The sequence below is a fragment of the Scyliorhinus torazame genome, chromosome 7, assembly GCF_047496885.1.
Source record: "Scyliorhinus torazame isolate Kashiwa2021f chromosome 7, sScyTor2.1, whole genome shotgun sequence".
Taxonomy (NCBI): Eukaryota; Metazoa; Chordata; class Chondrichthyes; order Carcharhiniformes; family Scyliorhinidae; genus Scyliorhinus; species Scyliorhinus torazame.
In genome coordinates this window covers 57629490-57644774 of record NC_092713.1, presented here as the reverse complement: position 1 = coordinate 57644774, position 15285 = coordinate 57629490, and the positions used below count along the sequence as shown (strand labels likewise).

At 48.9% G+C, this 15285-nt stretch overlaps 1 protein-coding gene across 6 annotated transcripts in view; it reads left to right on the top strand.

Moving 5' to 3' along the window:
• slc6a9 (solute carrier family 6 member 9) overlaps positions 1 to 15285 on the top strand; it is a 305594-nt gene that overhangs the window by 278651 nt on the left and 11658 nt on the right. For all 6 annotated transcript variants that reach the window (XM_072510757.1, XM_072510758.1, XM_072510761.1 and 3 more), the window contains 2 exons: positions 2319 to 2453; positions 3691 to 3790. In XM_072510757.1, the coding sequence (XP_072366858.1) occupies positions 2319 to 2453; positions 3691 to 3790 (235 nt within the window). The remainder of the gene's footprint in view (positions 1 to 2318; positions 2454 to 3690; positions 3791 to 15285) is intronic.

Sequence of the window (15285 nt, the reverse complement as noted above, 5' to 3'; positions counted from 1 at the left end):
TGAAGGAACGGATGGTATGATGTAGTTACAGAACTGCCCTTTCACCACTGGACCTTGTCTCAAATGCACCCCAGACAAGCGGGATGGAAGTCGCTACTGTCTGCTGGTTTGTCAGAGGTCAAAGTGGAGCCAAAATTATGCCTGGTGTGGGATACGCAAATGTCAAACTGGTGCACTAGGGGTGATATTCTGACATTGAGAATATTAAAAACATGAGTTGGGAAAGTCTAGGAAACTTTACCGGGCATCTATTCCACGCTGTCGCTGACCTGGGAGCACTTGATGCTGACATTGAGTGTGAAGAGTAAGAAGTGAACACCCCAGCACCGACAGCCCACGCCTTAATGAGCGCAAAAAATTCACCCAATTTCTTGTGTTTTTTTAAAGATCATACCCACGGGTAGCCTGCGATACGATATTTATACAAGCCAACCAGGTAACACATGATGAGGAAGTTACAAGAGTGTTATGTCCGTTGGGTTCATGAATTGTATAAATATTGCATTATGCTGCTATTTATACAATGAAGGTGGTGAGAAATGTCAGCCCTTTCATTGTACAAAATATTTTTTATTTCATTTTTTAAAAAATTAGTCTGGTACTTTATTTCCGTGGAGATGGAGTGGTACCTGACATGACTAGTCACACTATTGTGAAAGATTCTATATGGCTGTGCAGAATAGGGCGTCAGCCCAGTCATCAAGGCCACTTTCATTGCATAAAAAAAACTAAACCGCCCAGGGAGGAAAAAAACGTATACTGCAGTACCATTAACATGATGCCTGCGCTGAGTCACAATCAACATCATTAACATCTCATCAATAACTGCACCTAATTCCACTCACAAACAGGCTCCAATATAGTACAGATAACATTTTTAAATAGCAACATTCTGTTTAATCATTTCTAACAATCATCTGACAAGGTACACTTTGGTACATGCGAGATAACATGTTGGCATCTTGTAGCCAGTACTGAGGTATTACCAGCTTTTTTCCCCCCCATACAGCGGGATAGCTGGAGTATTGTGTCCAGGTCTGGGTGCCACACTTTAGGAAGGATGACAAGTCGTTATGTTTACTAGGATGAGACAAGTGAAGTGGGATTTCAGTAACATGGAGAGGCTGGAGAAAAGTTGGATTGTTCTCCTCAGAACAGAGAAGGCTAAGGGGAGATTTAATGGAGGCATTCAAAACCGTGAGGGGCTTTGGTAAAGCGAGTAAGGAGAAGCATTTTCCAGTGGCAGATGGGTTGGTAACCACAGGACAGAAATGTAAGGTAATTGGCAAAAGAACGAAAGGTGAGATGGCAAGAAATTATTTTACGTGGTGTGTTATGATTTGGAATGTACCGTGTAAATGGGTGGCGGACGCAGATTCAGTAGTTACTTTCAAAAGGAAATTAGACAAGGACTTGATGGGGAAAAATTGGCGGAACTATGGGGAAAAGACGTGAATGGGAATAAGTGGATATCTATCAGAGTCAGTACAGGCACAATGGGTTCTATGATTGCTTCTGTGCTGGCTTAGGCTATGAATATCAGGAAATAAATATGCACGATATCATCTGATATACATGATTTAATATATAGTTTGTAATGCATAATATATAGTACAAGTTGCTGTGCATTATGTTATAGAGTGTAATTTACACTATAATGTATGTTATACTAAAATATAATTACAGTATACTATACAGTACACGCAATGTGATATTTACACTGTTATACCACAGTGTATTTAATTATATTATGTAACTTATATTATGCTGCACAGTACACTATTTTGCATTATATAATTAATAGTATCTGTGCTGCATACTGTAATTTATATACTACTTGCTGTAATGCAATGTTCACGGTTCCATATTATACTCTACCCAGGACAGCTATTGAGTAATATTCCATTTACATTGGCTCTCAGTCCAGGAAATTGCTTTGAGATGCTCCTGTTTCACCGATGTCACTTAACTCAAGTGTGGCAGAACCTTGAGCAGGAGCAGCTCCGAGGAATTTCCATTATGCAGAAGTGCAGTATTCAGGAAACAGACCACTTTGGATGCAAGAAATTTAAAAACCTTTGGGGTTTGTCCCAAGAATTCAATTTGAGGTAAATTATTTCCCCTCATTAGCCATCACATGAATACAATATCTTATACTTCGCACCATATATTGAGTATACATCCTATTTTATTAAATGCCTTACATTCTTTTGAAATAGACACACCAATACATAATGTCCGCCATATAGTGTCATTCACTCTATATGGTATAGCATAATTTGTACAATAAATAGTAATGCTTCTGTTTGTTTCCCCAGTTCTGCCTGTTGGAAACATTGGTCACTGCTGTCGTTGATGAAATTGGCAGTGACTGGATCCGAAGGAAAAAATCCTTAGTGACTCTGACAGTTGCCATTGTTGGCTTTCTTCTGGGAATCCCCCTGACTACCCAAGTAAGACCATTGGAAATGTACATCTGCTATACGGTGCTTAATTCCATTTATGTTAACAGGGAAAAACAAACCAACTTTAGTTTGAGGAAAGCATTGGGCTTAATTAGAAATGGATTATCACAACAGCAGATGCATGGGAACGCCACCACCTGGAAGTTCCCCTCCAAGTCACGCACCATCCTGACTTGGAAACATATTGGCATTCCTTCACTGCTGCTGGATCAAAGGGGCGAGCAGCCCATGGGATTTGAAGGAAGGATTTGCCAAAGCAATGCAACACAATTCTGCATCCTCAAAGCCAACCTAACCTTCATTCTTTTCACATACTTTAAGACATATTACGTTTAGCGAAAATGTTTATTTCAGCTTATTTTTTATTCAAGGCACCGTTGGGATTTCCCAGCACCCCTGCCCCCCCTCCCGCATCTTTGGGTGGTGGAAGGGACTCGCCATTGGCCAGCAGCAGGATCTTCCGATCCCGCTGATATCTACGGCATTTCGCGTGGATTGCCTATCCCGTCGTTGGGGAAACCGCTGTGGGGAATCGCCTTCGGAGGAATAGGAAGGTCCCGCCGGTGGGAAGAGCTGGAAACCCCCCACCCGTCGTAATTTTTTAAATCACATTCTTTGCAGTAATTTGCTCCTGTCTCAGACTTAAAAAGTAGAGAAATCATATTACTGTGAGGAGCTGTCTCTCATGCTTTATGTTTCTGAAGTGCTCTTGTGCTCCGTGAGCATTTCTGCTTCCAATTTGTGCAAATGGAGTAAAGAAGAAACAAAATGAAAATGTAATTCTACGAGGAAAATGTGACTTATTATCAAAGGAATGACAAATTAAATTGAGAGTTCATTTAAAAAAGATAACTATTGTTTAGAGTAACTATGAAGTGGAAACAGGTACTTAATAACACTGGATAAAAGCAAATTACTGTGGATGCTGGAATCTGAAATGAAAGAGAAAATCCTGCAAAATCTCAGCAGGTCTGACAGCATCTGTAGGGAGAGAAAAGAGCTAACGTTTCGAGTCCGATGACTCTTTGTCAAAGCTAACAGACAGGGAAAGTGGGAAATATTTATACTGTGGAGTGAGAATGAATGATGAGTCATAGTCACAGAAACCCAGGGAAACCAGGTGCTAATGGTCACAGAAACAGGCAGGAACAACAGTTAAATCCCACTTCGCACAGTGGATTCCTTTTTTGAGGAAAATTAATTTTTTTCTGTCTTTCTGGTGCAGGCTGGCATTTACTGGCTCCTCCTCATGGATAACTATGCAGCTAGCTTCTCACTTGTTGTAATTTCCTGCATTATGTGCATCGCCATCATGTACATCTATGGTAAGTATTAGTGGAGATTTATGTTGCCATTGTGTAGCTCAAACTGACCTAATGTGGACTGAGCATGTCCAACTGAGTGGATCTGCAATTGCTCACAAAGCTGGAGGACCAAATATTGCTCTTTTGATCAGGCAGATAGCATAAGGTATGTAAAAGTATCAAACTTGATGGGCTGAATGGCCATTCTCAAAATACGGTTCTTACATTTATTTGGCATTGTCCTCCATTGCCCTTTGGAATATCTAGCCTTGTGGGCAGAGCTTATGATGTTACCTGAACCTTCTGGTTGCATTGGTGTGCTATAGTTCATTGTAAGTTAATATCCAGCATTCTTCGAGTAAGTGCACAAGGTAACCTCTTATGTTCTACCAATAAAAGTTTTTTAAAAATAAATTTAGAGTACTCACTTATTTTTATCCAATTAAGGGTAATTTTAATGTGGTCAATTTAACTATGCTGCACATCTTTTTGGGTTGTGGGGTGAGACCCACACAAACACAAGGAGAATGTGTAAATTCCACACGGACAGTGACCTGGGCCCGGGTCAAACCCAGGTCCTTGGTGCTGTGAAGCAGCATTGCTAACCACTATTGTGCCAATAAAAGTTAACCTGAGAGAATTCCGACCTTGGGTGACTTTGCACATTCTCCCCGTGTCTGCGTGAGTTTTCTCCGGGTGCTCCGGTTTCCTCCCTCCGTTAGGTGGTTTGGCCATGCTAAATTGCCCCTTTTAGTTTAGGTTCGGTGGGGTTACGGTGCGCTTTCAGAGGGTCGGTTCACACCTGATGGGCCGAATGGATTCATTCTGAACTGTAGGGATTCTATGAAGAAAGTAGTTCAGGTTCATAATAATAAAAAACAGCGAGTCCAATGATCATTTGCTGTACATCACCAAATCAATAATCTGTTTCCAACAATATTGCAAACTTGCAAATTTCATGTCAGCATTTAATAGATATTTTATAATAAGACCAGAGGGGAAATTCTCCGGAAACGGCGCGATGTCCGCCAACTGGCGCCCAAAACGGCGCCAATCAGACGGGCATCGCGCCGCCCCAAAGGTGCGGAATGCTCCGCATCTTTGGGGGCCGAGCCCCAACATTGAGTGGCTAGGCCGACGCCGGAGGAATTTCCGCCCCGCCAGCTGGCGGAAAAGGCCTTTATTGCCACGCCAGCTGGCGCGGAAATGACATCTCCGGGCGGCGCATGCGTGGGAGCGTCAGCGGCCGCTGACAGTTTCCCACGCATGCGCAGTGGAGGGAGTCTCTTCCACCTCCGCCATGGTGGAGACCGTGGCGGAGGCGGAAGGGAAAGAGTGCCCCCATGGCACAGGCCCGCCTGCGGATCGGTGGGCCCCGATCGCGGGCCAGGCCACCGTGGGGGCACCCCCCGGGGCCAGATCACCCCAGATCACCCCCCAGGACCCCGGAGCCCGCCCACGCCGCCTTGTCCCGCCGGTAAGGTAGGTGATTTAATTTACGCCGGGGGGACAGGCAATTTATCGGCGGGACTTCGGCCCATCCGGGCCGGAGAATCGAGTGGGGGGGCCCGCCAACCGGCGTGGCGCGATTCCCGCCCCCGGCGAATATCTGGTGCCGGAGACTTCGGCAACCGGCAAGGGCGGGATTCACGCCAGCTCCCGGCGATTCTCCGACCCGGCGGGGGGTCGGAGAATGTCGCCCCTGATTTGAATCCATTTGAATCCATTTCACTATCACTAGCAAGCTTATCTTCACACCCCATTAAATCTTCCAACCCACCAGCATGATCTCGCGCAATTCACTCCCGCTCTTTAAAAACTGTGACTAGGTGCCATGAACTCCGAGAGGGAAGAAGTAGGTTAGAATCCCTCCACCTTGTTCCAGAGTGTACAAGGGGACAGTATCTGCCTGGCTGCTGTAGAGGGGCTGGATGAAGGGTGTTTCGAGGGGGGCAGGGTTTGGAGGTGTTCATGGTCCACCTTTGGGATGGGGGCCGTGGCTGCTGTGTGCTGTCCTGAAGCCTTCAGTCTGTCTGTTTTATAAAGTGCTCAAAGCCCTGAATGATTCAGGAGTCTGTATGTTTTATTAATTGTGCACAACCCCAGGGCATCACGGTGGCGCAGTGGGTTAGCCCTGCTATCTCACGGTGCCGAAGTCCCAGGTTTGATCCCGACTCTGGGTCACTGTCTGTGTGGAGTTTGCACATTCTCCCCGTGTTTGCGTGGGTTTCACCCCCACAACCCAAAGATGTGCAGGCTAGGTGGATTGGCCATGCTAAATTGCCCCTTAATTGGGAAAAATCAATTGGGTACTCTAAATTTAAAAAAAAAAATTATGCACAACCCTGAATGGAACTTCTGCCTGTCTGGTTAAGGAGTTGAAAATGTGTTGCTCTATTTATTTATCTCGGTGAACCACAAGCCTTTCCTTTATATCGATCAAATGATCACAAAACCAGTTAGTTAGTTCAAAAGATGGTTTATTTACATACACAAGAGTTATCTCAACATGCAAATACAATATCCACTACGAGTTAAACTACACCTATCAGCTACAATAACCTATACTTAACTTCATGGCGACCGGCACTGTGCAAATGGATAAGGCCTTTATCTGGATTTCACTTGGCTGGTTTGAAGAAAGTGGGTCTGTCTCTGCTGAGCTCATCAGTCAGGTAGCGATCGTTGGTCTTGAACTTGGCTGGCTGTTCCTGCTGCATTTGAGTGACACAGGCCGGATCCAAGAGAGACAGAGCGCATGGCTGCGCTCTCTTTTGTCCCTCTGGGATTTCTCGCTCTTTGGGGCGGTCCTTAACCTTAGACCCAATAGTTCGACAGGGCTCTGATCACTCTCTTCGATTTCGGCCAATCAAGGGGCAGGTGCCTTGGTAGCTGGGCGGGTCCTTAGCGATCATTGACCTTGGCAGTTGTGCTTTTTGAGCAAGGGAGTGGCACAGTATCAGTCTGTGGCTGTACCGGTTGCTTGATTGGAGTTCTATTGTTCTGGGAAAATGGGCCATTGAAATGTAAACGAGCGGAGGTTTCGGTCAGGTCTGGTTACCTTTGTTTTAGATACACATAGGCTCTGTATCTGTCTGAGTCCTGGGTTGCCCTTAATTCCCATGGTCCTTTGCAGGTGGCCATCTTAGATGGCTACATTCCGTCCTTTTGATCCTGAACGCGAAGCATGGTGGATCATACCATTGAACCCTGTTCATTCTTGGTGGCCCGGTCACCCTTGGTCAAGGCAAGGTTCTACTCTATCTTATGGTTTGGGATATTTACCTGATATTCCATTAATACATTCATAAATTAATTCATCTCTAACGATTACTATAATTTAGGTCACTATAAAACTAATTTATCCGCACAGTTGATCTCTCGCCAATGCTATCTAAGCTACTCTCATGCTGCTGGTGAATATCAAAGAACTTATATACAGTACAAAATTTAAACAGCAGCATCACATTTCTACTTAATCCTAATAATGTTAAAGAGGTACATGGTTTATTTTTAGCAACGATTGTTACATGAGTTCAATTTTGTTGAATTCCAAAGAAGGGGGCTCGAACTGTATACATCGGGGAGCGGGAGGCTTTTGCTCGCCTTTTACGGAGTCGGAGAGTCTGAATGACACTGCAGATTATTGCAATTACTAGAAGGGCCTCTCCTATGTATGAAAGGGTGTTCCATTTGGCAATGTTTTCGCACCAGGTGGGGGTTTCGATGTCTGTCTTTATGTGTGGTGTAGTGTCCGGGCTGGTGGTGGTCTGGTGTGGGGTTTGTAACAAAAGTCTGTTGCGCGCACAGTAGCAGAAGTCCAGCGATTATCCAAATGCATGTCAGCAGTCCTTGCTTCATCCTGTGTTGTTTGTTTTTCATGTAATCCTGGGGATGCACGCACAGTGGGCGAAATTCTCCCATCGGGAGACTAAGTCCCGATGCTGGAGTGAAAACCGGAGTGTTTCACTCCGGTGTCAGAGGCCGCTCCCAGCCTCCTATTCTCCTGCCCCCGGGGGACTAGGACCGGCGCCGCATCATTTACGCGCGCCGGGCCTTGGCGCCGCATAAAAACGGCGCCGCGTAAATGACGTCACCTGCGCATATGTGGGTTGGCCGGTGCCAACCCGTGCATGCGTGTTGCCGTCCTCCCCTCGGCCGCCCCACAAGAAGATGTCGGATGGATCTTGCGGGGCGGGGGAGGAAAGGAGGTCCTCCTTCAGAGAGGCCCCTTTTGAGGCCCCCCCCTGGTGCAGGAACCCCCCTCCCACCCCCCACAGGCCGCCCCCCAGCGTTCCCGCGCTGTTCCTGCCGGCAGTGACCAGATGTGGACGGCACCGGCGGGAACCTGTCGTGTTGGGCAGGCCGCTCGGCCCATCCGGGTCAGAGAATCGCCGCTCGCCCATTACAAATGGCGAGCGGCGATTCTCCCAGCGGCCAGCCATGATTCTCGCCGCGCCGGTTTGGGGGGGTGGGAGAATCGCGTGCGGTGTCGGGGTGGCATGGCGGGACTCGCGCGGTGCCCTGGCGATTCTCCCACCCGGCGTGGGGGGGGAGAATTCCGCCCAGTATCTGTTATTATCTTTGGTTAACATCTCGTTTTATTAGTCTTTCTCTCCTTATTCCAATTACTCGTTATGATTGTCACCATGTGTGACTCCCTCATTTTTTTTTTTGAAGTACCATTTTGGAGAGACAAGAAATGCAAATTTTTAAAGTACAGAGACTCTCGCAGCTTGTGGTCGATGCGGGGAGTGGGAGGACAATTTCTTCACCCAGTCTTTTCTTTACTTGCAACCAGTGGTGGTTGAGGTTTATCTTAACCAGCCAAATTGCAAGGCGGCCAGTTTTATATATTTGTTAGCCGCAATCACATTTGGTCTGGGTGTAACTAGCATATGGAGTCGGTGCAGTGTGACCGAAGAAGGGAGGAAGAAGGAGAGAAACAAAAATGAAGTGGCATTGCTGAGGTGTCCCTGCCATGAGAAGTGGTGGGTAAGCGCTCACAGTTTGCATGGGGCAGCTGGGACCTTGTAGCTGCTGTGGGTGGTGTTCTCTTTCATATCTGAGGGCTAGTCCAGCTGGTGGTGGGGGTCTCCTGCAATCTCGGGGGAAGTGTCTTGACTGCCCACAGTTGTAACATGACCCCAGGGCACGTAAGGTGGAGCAGGCTCTCTGATGTATTGCTCCCTTGGGTTTGGTTCCCTGGGATATTGGACTTCTCCTCTACCCTTGTTTATCCATGCAGGTCCCTGACTAGTCCTAACTGGATGCATGGTGGCTTCCTGGCCATTCTGTTGTATCTGTTCCTGCAGTGACTGTTCCCATGCTCTAGATAAATGTCTCAGTACCCATGCTTCATTGTGTGCCTGCTCTGTGGGATCGAAGTTTATGCAAGCCTTTTTATATGCTTCTGTGGCGTGGGAGACTAAAGTGCGGGTCCATTTGGTGGTGTCTTCAGCATCTAGGTTAGCGTGGTTTAAATCCCCAAATACTGCCTTAAAATGTATCCAGAGGTGACCGACAAAGGCAGTCGGATGTTCCCCTTTCCTCTGTCTACAATGATTTAAACCCTCGACTGGATCTCCTTTGTTATACACAATGCATCTAATATGGCTGTTTTAATTTCCTGTAGGGTTCCTCCTGCTACATTTTGGGGTTCTGGCAAAGCTGACCTTACGGTCTGGCTGAGGCTCATAACTATTAGCTTTACTTCCTCCCTCTCATCTAGGCCGTACATAACCTTTTGTTGGCGCACCTCCTCAAAGAAGCTGTGCAGGTCTGCGATGGGCTGGAATGGAATAATTTTTGTACAAGCTTCTCTTAATTGGGTTATGGATAGTGGGGTGGTGTAAACGATATCAGGCTCCTCCTGATCCGATGACCTGCGTTCTGTGGTAACCGGATTCATGGGGGTCGAATTGTGAGTGGGGGTGTGTGCTGCCTGTGCTGTGGGTGCTTTTCTTTTGGGGGCTTGGGGGTTTCGACTTTGATTTCCCGTGTCCTCTACGTATTTTGGGGCGCTTTTGTTTAACTCTTGCCAATCGGGAGCATCTTCCTCATCTAAATCCTGCCCGAAAGTCACTACTGAGAGTAGTAACTGTAACTTTTCTGTCTTCTGTCGGCTTTTAGCATGGTCAACGGCACTCTGCCTCTGTTCCTTGGTGGAGTTGTGGAGCGCTCTCAAAGCTGCTTTTAAATCTGCGCATTTGCTAGTTAGCTGGGCGACCCGTTGTTCTGTTTCCTCTCTTACCAGGACTGCGCGCTATGTTTCTTGGTAGGCTTTATCGTACTGGGTCTGAAAGCTACTACAGTGAACTAGACAAGATTGATGTGCGTGTTTTACATCGGCCATTTCCTAATCCTTAGCAGCTAACTGTTCCCGGAGTTGCTCAATTATCTTCTCGCTTTCGTTACTGTTTCCCTCGTTCTTTTCTTCCTTCTCAGTTAACTGCCTACGGAGCGTCTTCACGACCTTCTCTGTGCCTCGCAACTGTGCCAAACAGGACACTATTACCATCGGCTTTCTGACTTTCCCTACGTTTTTCTTGTGAACCTCGCTTAGGTTCTCCCACCAAGTTAGTCCTATCTTTCCTGGACCTGACTCATCATTAGCGTAAAAATGCGACCAAAGGGGCCATCCTTTCCCCTTTAAGTATTTCCTTAACTCTTCCTCCCATATGGGGCATGGCTCTGCTCTGTTGGTCGCTGTGACCTCGGGTTCCTGTGGATTCATCAATCTTTCCATTGCTATTACTTTCTCTACTTTTAATTTGGGACAGGGGAATAAGGCAGCGATTTGAACAGTGGGTATGGCTTAAGCTATTTTCCGGCTCACAATCCCTCAATAGTTGAACACAATTCTAACGAGTTTACCTTACCCTTCCTGTTAGGTACGCAGGCGTGTTAGCACACATTTCCGAAATTCGGTTATTTGGTCGATATGGGACTTGCACTTGTGGGTCTTTCTCTTTCTCGCAATTGGATTCAAAGTTTGTGTGTTCTCTCAGAGTGACAAAGTCACTTCTACTCGAATCCCGTCAGAGTTCAGCAATAATGTTGCTCTATTTATTTATCTCGGTGAACCACAAGCCTTTCCCTTATATCGATCAAATGACCACACAACCAGTTAGTTAGTTCAAAAGATGGTTTATTTACATACACAAGAGTTATCTCAACATGCAAACACAATACCTACTACGAGTTAAACTACACCTATCAGCTACAATAACCTATACTTAACTTCAGGGCGACCGGCACTGTTCAAATGGATAAAGGCCTTTATCTGGATTTCACTTGACTGGTTCGAAGAAAGTGGCTCTGTCTCTGCTGGGCTCATCTGTCAGGTAGCGATCGTTAGTCTTGAACTTAACTGGCTGTTCCTGCTGCAATTGGGTGGCACAGGCCAGATCCAAGAGAGACAGAACACATGGCTGTGCTCTTTTTTATCCCTCTGGGATTTTGCACTCTTTGGGGCGGTCCTTAACCTTGGACCCATTTGTTCGACAGGGCTCTGATCACTCTCTTCGATTTCGGCCAATCAAGGGGCGGGTGCCTTGGTAGCTGGGCAGGTCCTTAGCGGTCATTGACCTTGGCAGTTGTGCTTTCTGAGCAAGGGAGTGGCGCCGATCTTTGGAGTGTCAGAAGACCCGGGAGTTCAGGGGGCGAAAGAGGCCGACTTCTTGGCCCTTGCCTCCCTAGTAGCCCGGAGACGGATTTTATTAATGTGGAGGGACTCGAAGCCCCCGAGTGTAGAGAGTTGGGTTAACGACATGGCTGAGTTTCTCAGCCTCGAGAAAATAAAGTTTGCCTTAAGAGGGTCTACGCTAGGGTTCTCTCGGAGGTGGCAGCTGTTCGTCGATTTTCTCAGGGAAAATTAAAATGCCAGCAGCAGCAGCAATCTGTAGTGGGGGGGGGGGGGGGGGGGGGGGCGTTGAGTGCTTCATTGGGATGGTGTGGGAAGACTGAGTCGCGTGGGGTAATGTCTGTTTAATTGTTATTGTATATTCTCTTTTTGCACTATGTTAATGTTCACTCTAGTTTGTTCTGTTATTATTGTTACTACTGTTTTATTATGAAAAATTCTGCAAAACCTTAATAAAAATACATTTTTTTAAAAAATGATCAACGGGCGGGTGCAGGGGACTGAGAGGGAATGTGTGTGTATAATAGCCAAATCCGACGCCTGCTATAGAGGAAACAAAAGCTCTCAATGTATACATAGGTGTCCAGTTGACTCTGCCCATGAGGGATGGTCGACCATTGAAGCAGCCTGATTGAACCCCCTGTGAAGTAGATGTTAAGGAAGGGAGCAATCAGACGGAAGGTCACAGGCAACTCTGAAGGGGCGAGGGAATTAACCGGGGCCAGTCGAGTGATGAAGTTTGAAGACCGACAGAAAAGAAAGTGAGTGGTGGCGGCTGGCAATAAAATGACAGCTTTCAGGACCATGAGAACAACGGGTGCTGGGAGGACCTGAAGGCAAATGGTTAGAAAACCAACCCGACTGTCTCTCTCTCTCTGTCTCTCTATCATCACTCGCAGAGTTCTGACAGATCTTGGGATGGGGCCAGTGGAGCTGGCGACTTTGATAATAATTGCGCTGGAGGAGCTCAGACTCCAGCAGCTATAAGAGGCCGCCGCTGGGAGAACCCAGGGCCAGGGGCCCACAGGGTAGGCTCATGAGCTGTCCATTGTGCAGGACGAACAGGGGCTCAAAGGCGAAGATGAAGGAGACCAAGCATTTACAAGATCCAGGTGTCCTTCATGGAGCTGTTGGACAACTAGTGCCACCGGAGACTCCGCCTCACAAGAGAGATCATGTGACATGTGTGCAACATCCTTTCAAACCTGGCACCACATGGAGGAGGAGGGCACCTGTGGCCATGAAGGACACGGCAGCCCTCAACCTTTACGCCACTGGATTATTCCAGGGCTCAACTGGCGACCATTTTGGAATCACACTATCTTCATTTCCATCGCTGATCTGCCACAGGTGCAGGGGGCCACCGATGCCACTCATCTGGTTCTACATACCCTGTGGCATTAACAGACCGGGGTTCCACTCCCATAATGTGCAGCCGGTGTTTGGCCACCAGGTGAGGATCATGCAAGTGTGTACATGTTTCCCAGGGGGCGTGCATGATTGTTTCATCCTTGGGCAGTCTCAAATCCAAGAAATATTTGAGGGTCAACCCAGGCTGCAGGAATGGCTCGTTAGGGACAATGGACACTCACTGAAGTTTTGGCTGATGATGACAGAGCGGAGGCCTGAGGCGGAGGCCCAGTATAATGAGGCTCACAGTGCCAGTCTGTGACTGAGCGTTGCATTGGGAAGCTGAAGATGTGCTTCTGCTGCCTCGACAGGCCGGTGGGCCCCTGCGGTATAGTCCACAGACGGTCTCCCGTATCGTCATGATCTGCTCCGTTGTGCCCTCCATAACTTAGCACAGCAAGGGGAGGGGGTGACATCCTCAATGAAAAAGACTAAGGGGAGGAATGTCTCCTCTGATGAGGAGGAGGTCATGGAGGGAGAGGTCAAAGATGAGACAGAGGATGGAGACAAGGCAAGTGCAAGGCTTTGCATGGACAGGATGACCAGGGATGCTGTCATCGCATCCTAGTTTGCCCTGTGGGGCCATCATGTTGTTGGGCAGCTCCAGAGCCACCACCGCCGCTCTGCTGTCAAGCGGTGTCTGTTGGGTGGAGGGGGGGGGGGGGGGGGGCTCTTCGGTTGACTTTCCTGCAGGCTGCAAGACATGGTTTTAATACAAAGCCTGGTCAAGGGTTTGAACAACAAACACCTCATTTGAGGCTGGTCATCTGGATGAAGGCGCAGTGGCTCCTCACTTTCCTGTCGCAATCCAACTTCAGTGCCTGTGCAGGCCCGCTCCTGGTCTTCCCCTGCGTGCTCCATGGCCCTCCTCAAAAGGAGTCAGGATCGTTAGTCCGGGCATTCCACTGCTATCCTCTCCTGCAGGGACACAAAAGGGATATTGTTAGTCGCACACCTGGTGGGTCAGCGGTCAAGGACGACTGGGGTGGGCACTCCACTTTAGCAGGGAGGTGTTCTGTTGAAGAGTGCCGGGGGTGTTTGAGGATGATGCTACAAGGTCGGGTGCTGGGAACCTGCGAGATGGTGGAAAGTGGGGTCAAGGTGACTTACCAGGGTTGATGGAAGGGTTGATTTCCAAGGGGAGACGGGGGGGCAATTGCCCTTGCAGATCGTAGCAGATCATTCAGCTTTTTTCTGCATTGAACCTTCATCCATTAAAGGGGGCACGGTAGCATAGTGGTTAGCACAGTTGCTTCACAGCTCCAGGTTCCAAGGTTCGATTCCTGGCTTGGCTCACTGTCTGTGCGGAGTTTGCACTGTCTCCCCGTGTCTGCGTGGGTTTCCTCACGGTGCTCCGGTTTCTTCCCACAGTCCAAAAGTGTGCAGGTTAGGTGGATTGGCCTTGTTAAGTGTCCAAAAAGGTTGGGTTGGGTGGGGTTACTGGGTTACAGGGATAGGGTGGGGGTGTGGGCTTGGGTGCGGTGCTCTTTCCAAGGGTCGCTTCATGGCAGACTCAATGGGCCGAAAAGCCTCAGCCTGCACTGTAAATTCTATGATCTATGATCCTCTTGGTCAGGCTGCTGGCACTGACCAGTGCTGCCATCGTCTCCCAGGTAGGATTGGTGACCTTGTCGGAGAGCCTCCTGCCAACACATGAATAAATTGTGGCCCACCTCTCCTAGACCGGATCCAGTAGCCGTGTCAGGTCTGCCTCCGAAAATCTAGGAGCTGTTCTTCGAACCGCCATCCTCCTGGCTTCCATGAAAGTACTGTGCAGCCGTTTGCATGCAGAGCCCTCTTCACTGAAGTGCTTAGATGACGTCCGGGGTGAGCGAATCAGGGGCGTCATTCTCCGACCCCCCGCCGGGTCAGAGAATGGCCGTTGGCCGCCGTGAATCCCGCCCCCGCCGAAGTCTCCGGTACCGGAAATTGGGCGGGGGCGGGAATCGGGCCACGCCAGTTGGCGGGACCCCCCGCTCAATTCTCCGGCCCAGATGGGCCGAAGTCCCGCCCAGAAATTGCCTGTCCCGCCGGCATAAATCAAAGCTGGTATTTACCGGCGGCGTTCGCGGGCTCCGGGGTCCTGAGGGGGGCGCGGGGCGATCTGACCCCGGGGGGTGCCCCCACGGTGGCCTGGCCCGCGATCGGGGCCCACCGATCCGCGGGCGGGCCTGTGACGTGGGGGCACTCTTTCCCTTCCGCCTCCGCCACGGCCTCCACCATGGCGGAGGCGGAAGAGACTCTCCCCACTGTGCATGTGCAGGAAACTGTCGGCGGCCGCTGACACTCCCGCGCATGCGCCGCATTTCCGCGCCAGCTGGCGGGGCAACAAACGCCATTTCCGCCAGCTGGCGGGGCAACAAACGCCATTTCCGCCAGCTGGCGGGGCGGAAATCCCTCCGGCTCCGGCCTAGCCCCTCAATGTTGGGGATCGGCCCCCAAAGATGCGGAGCATTCCACA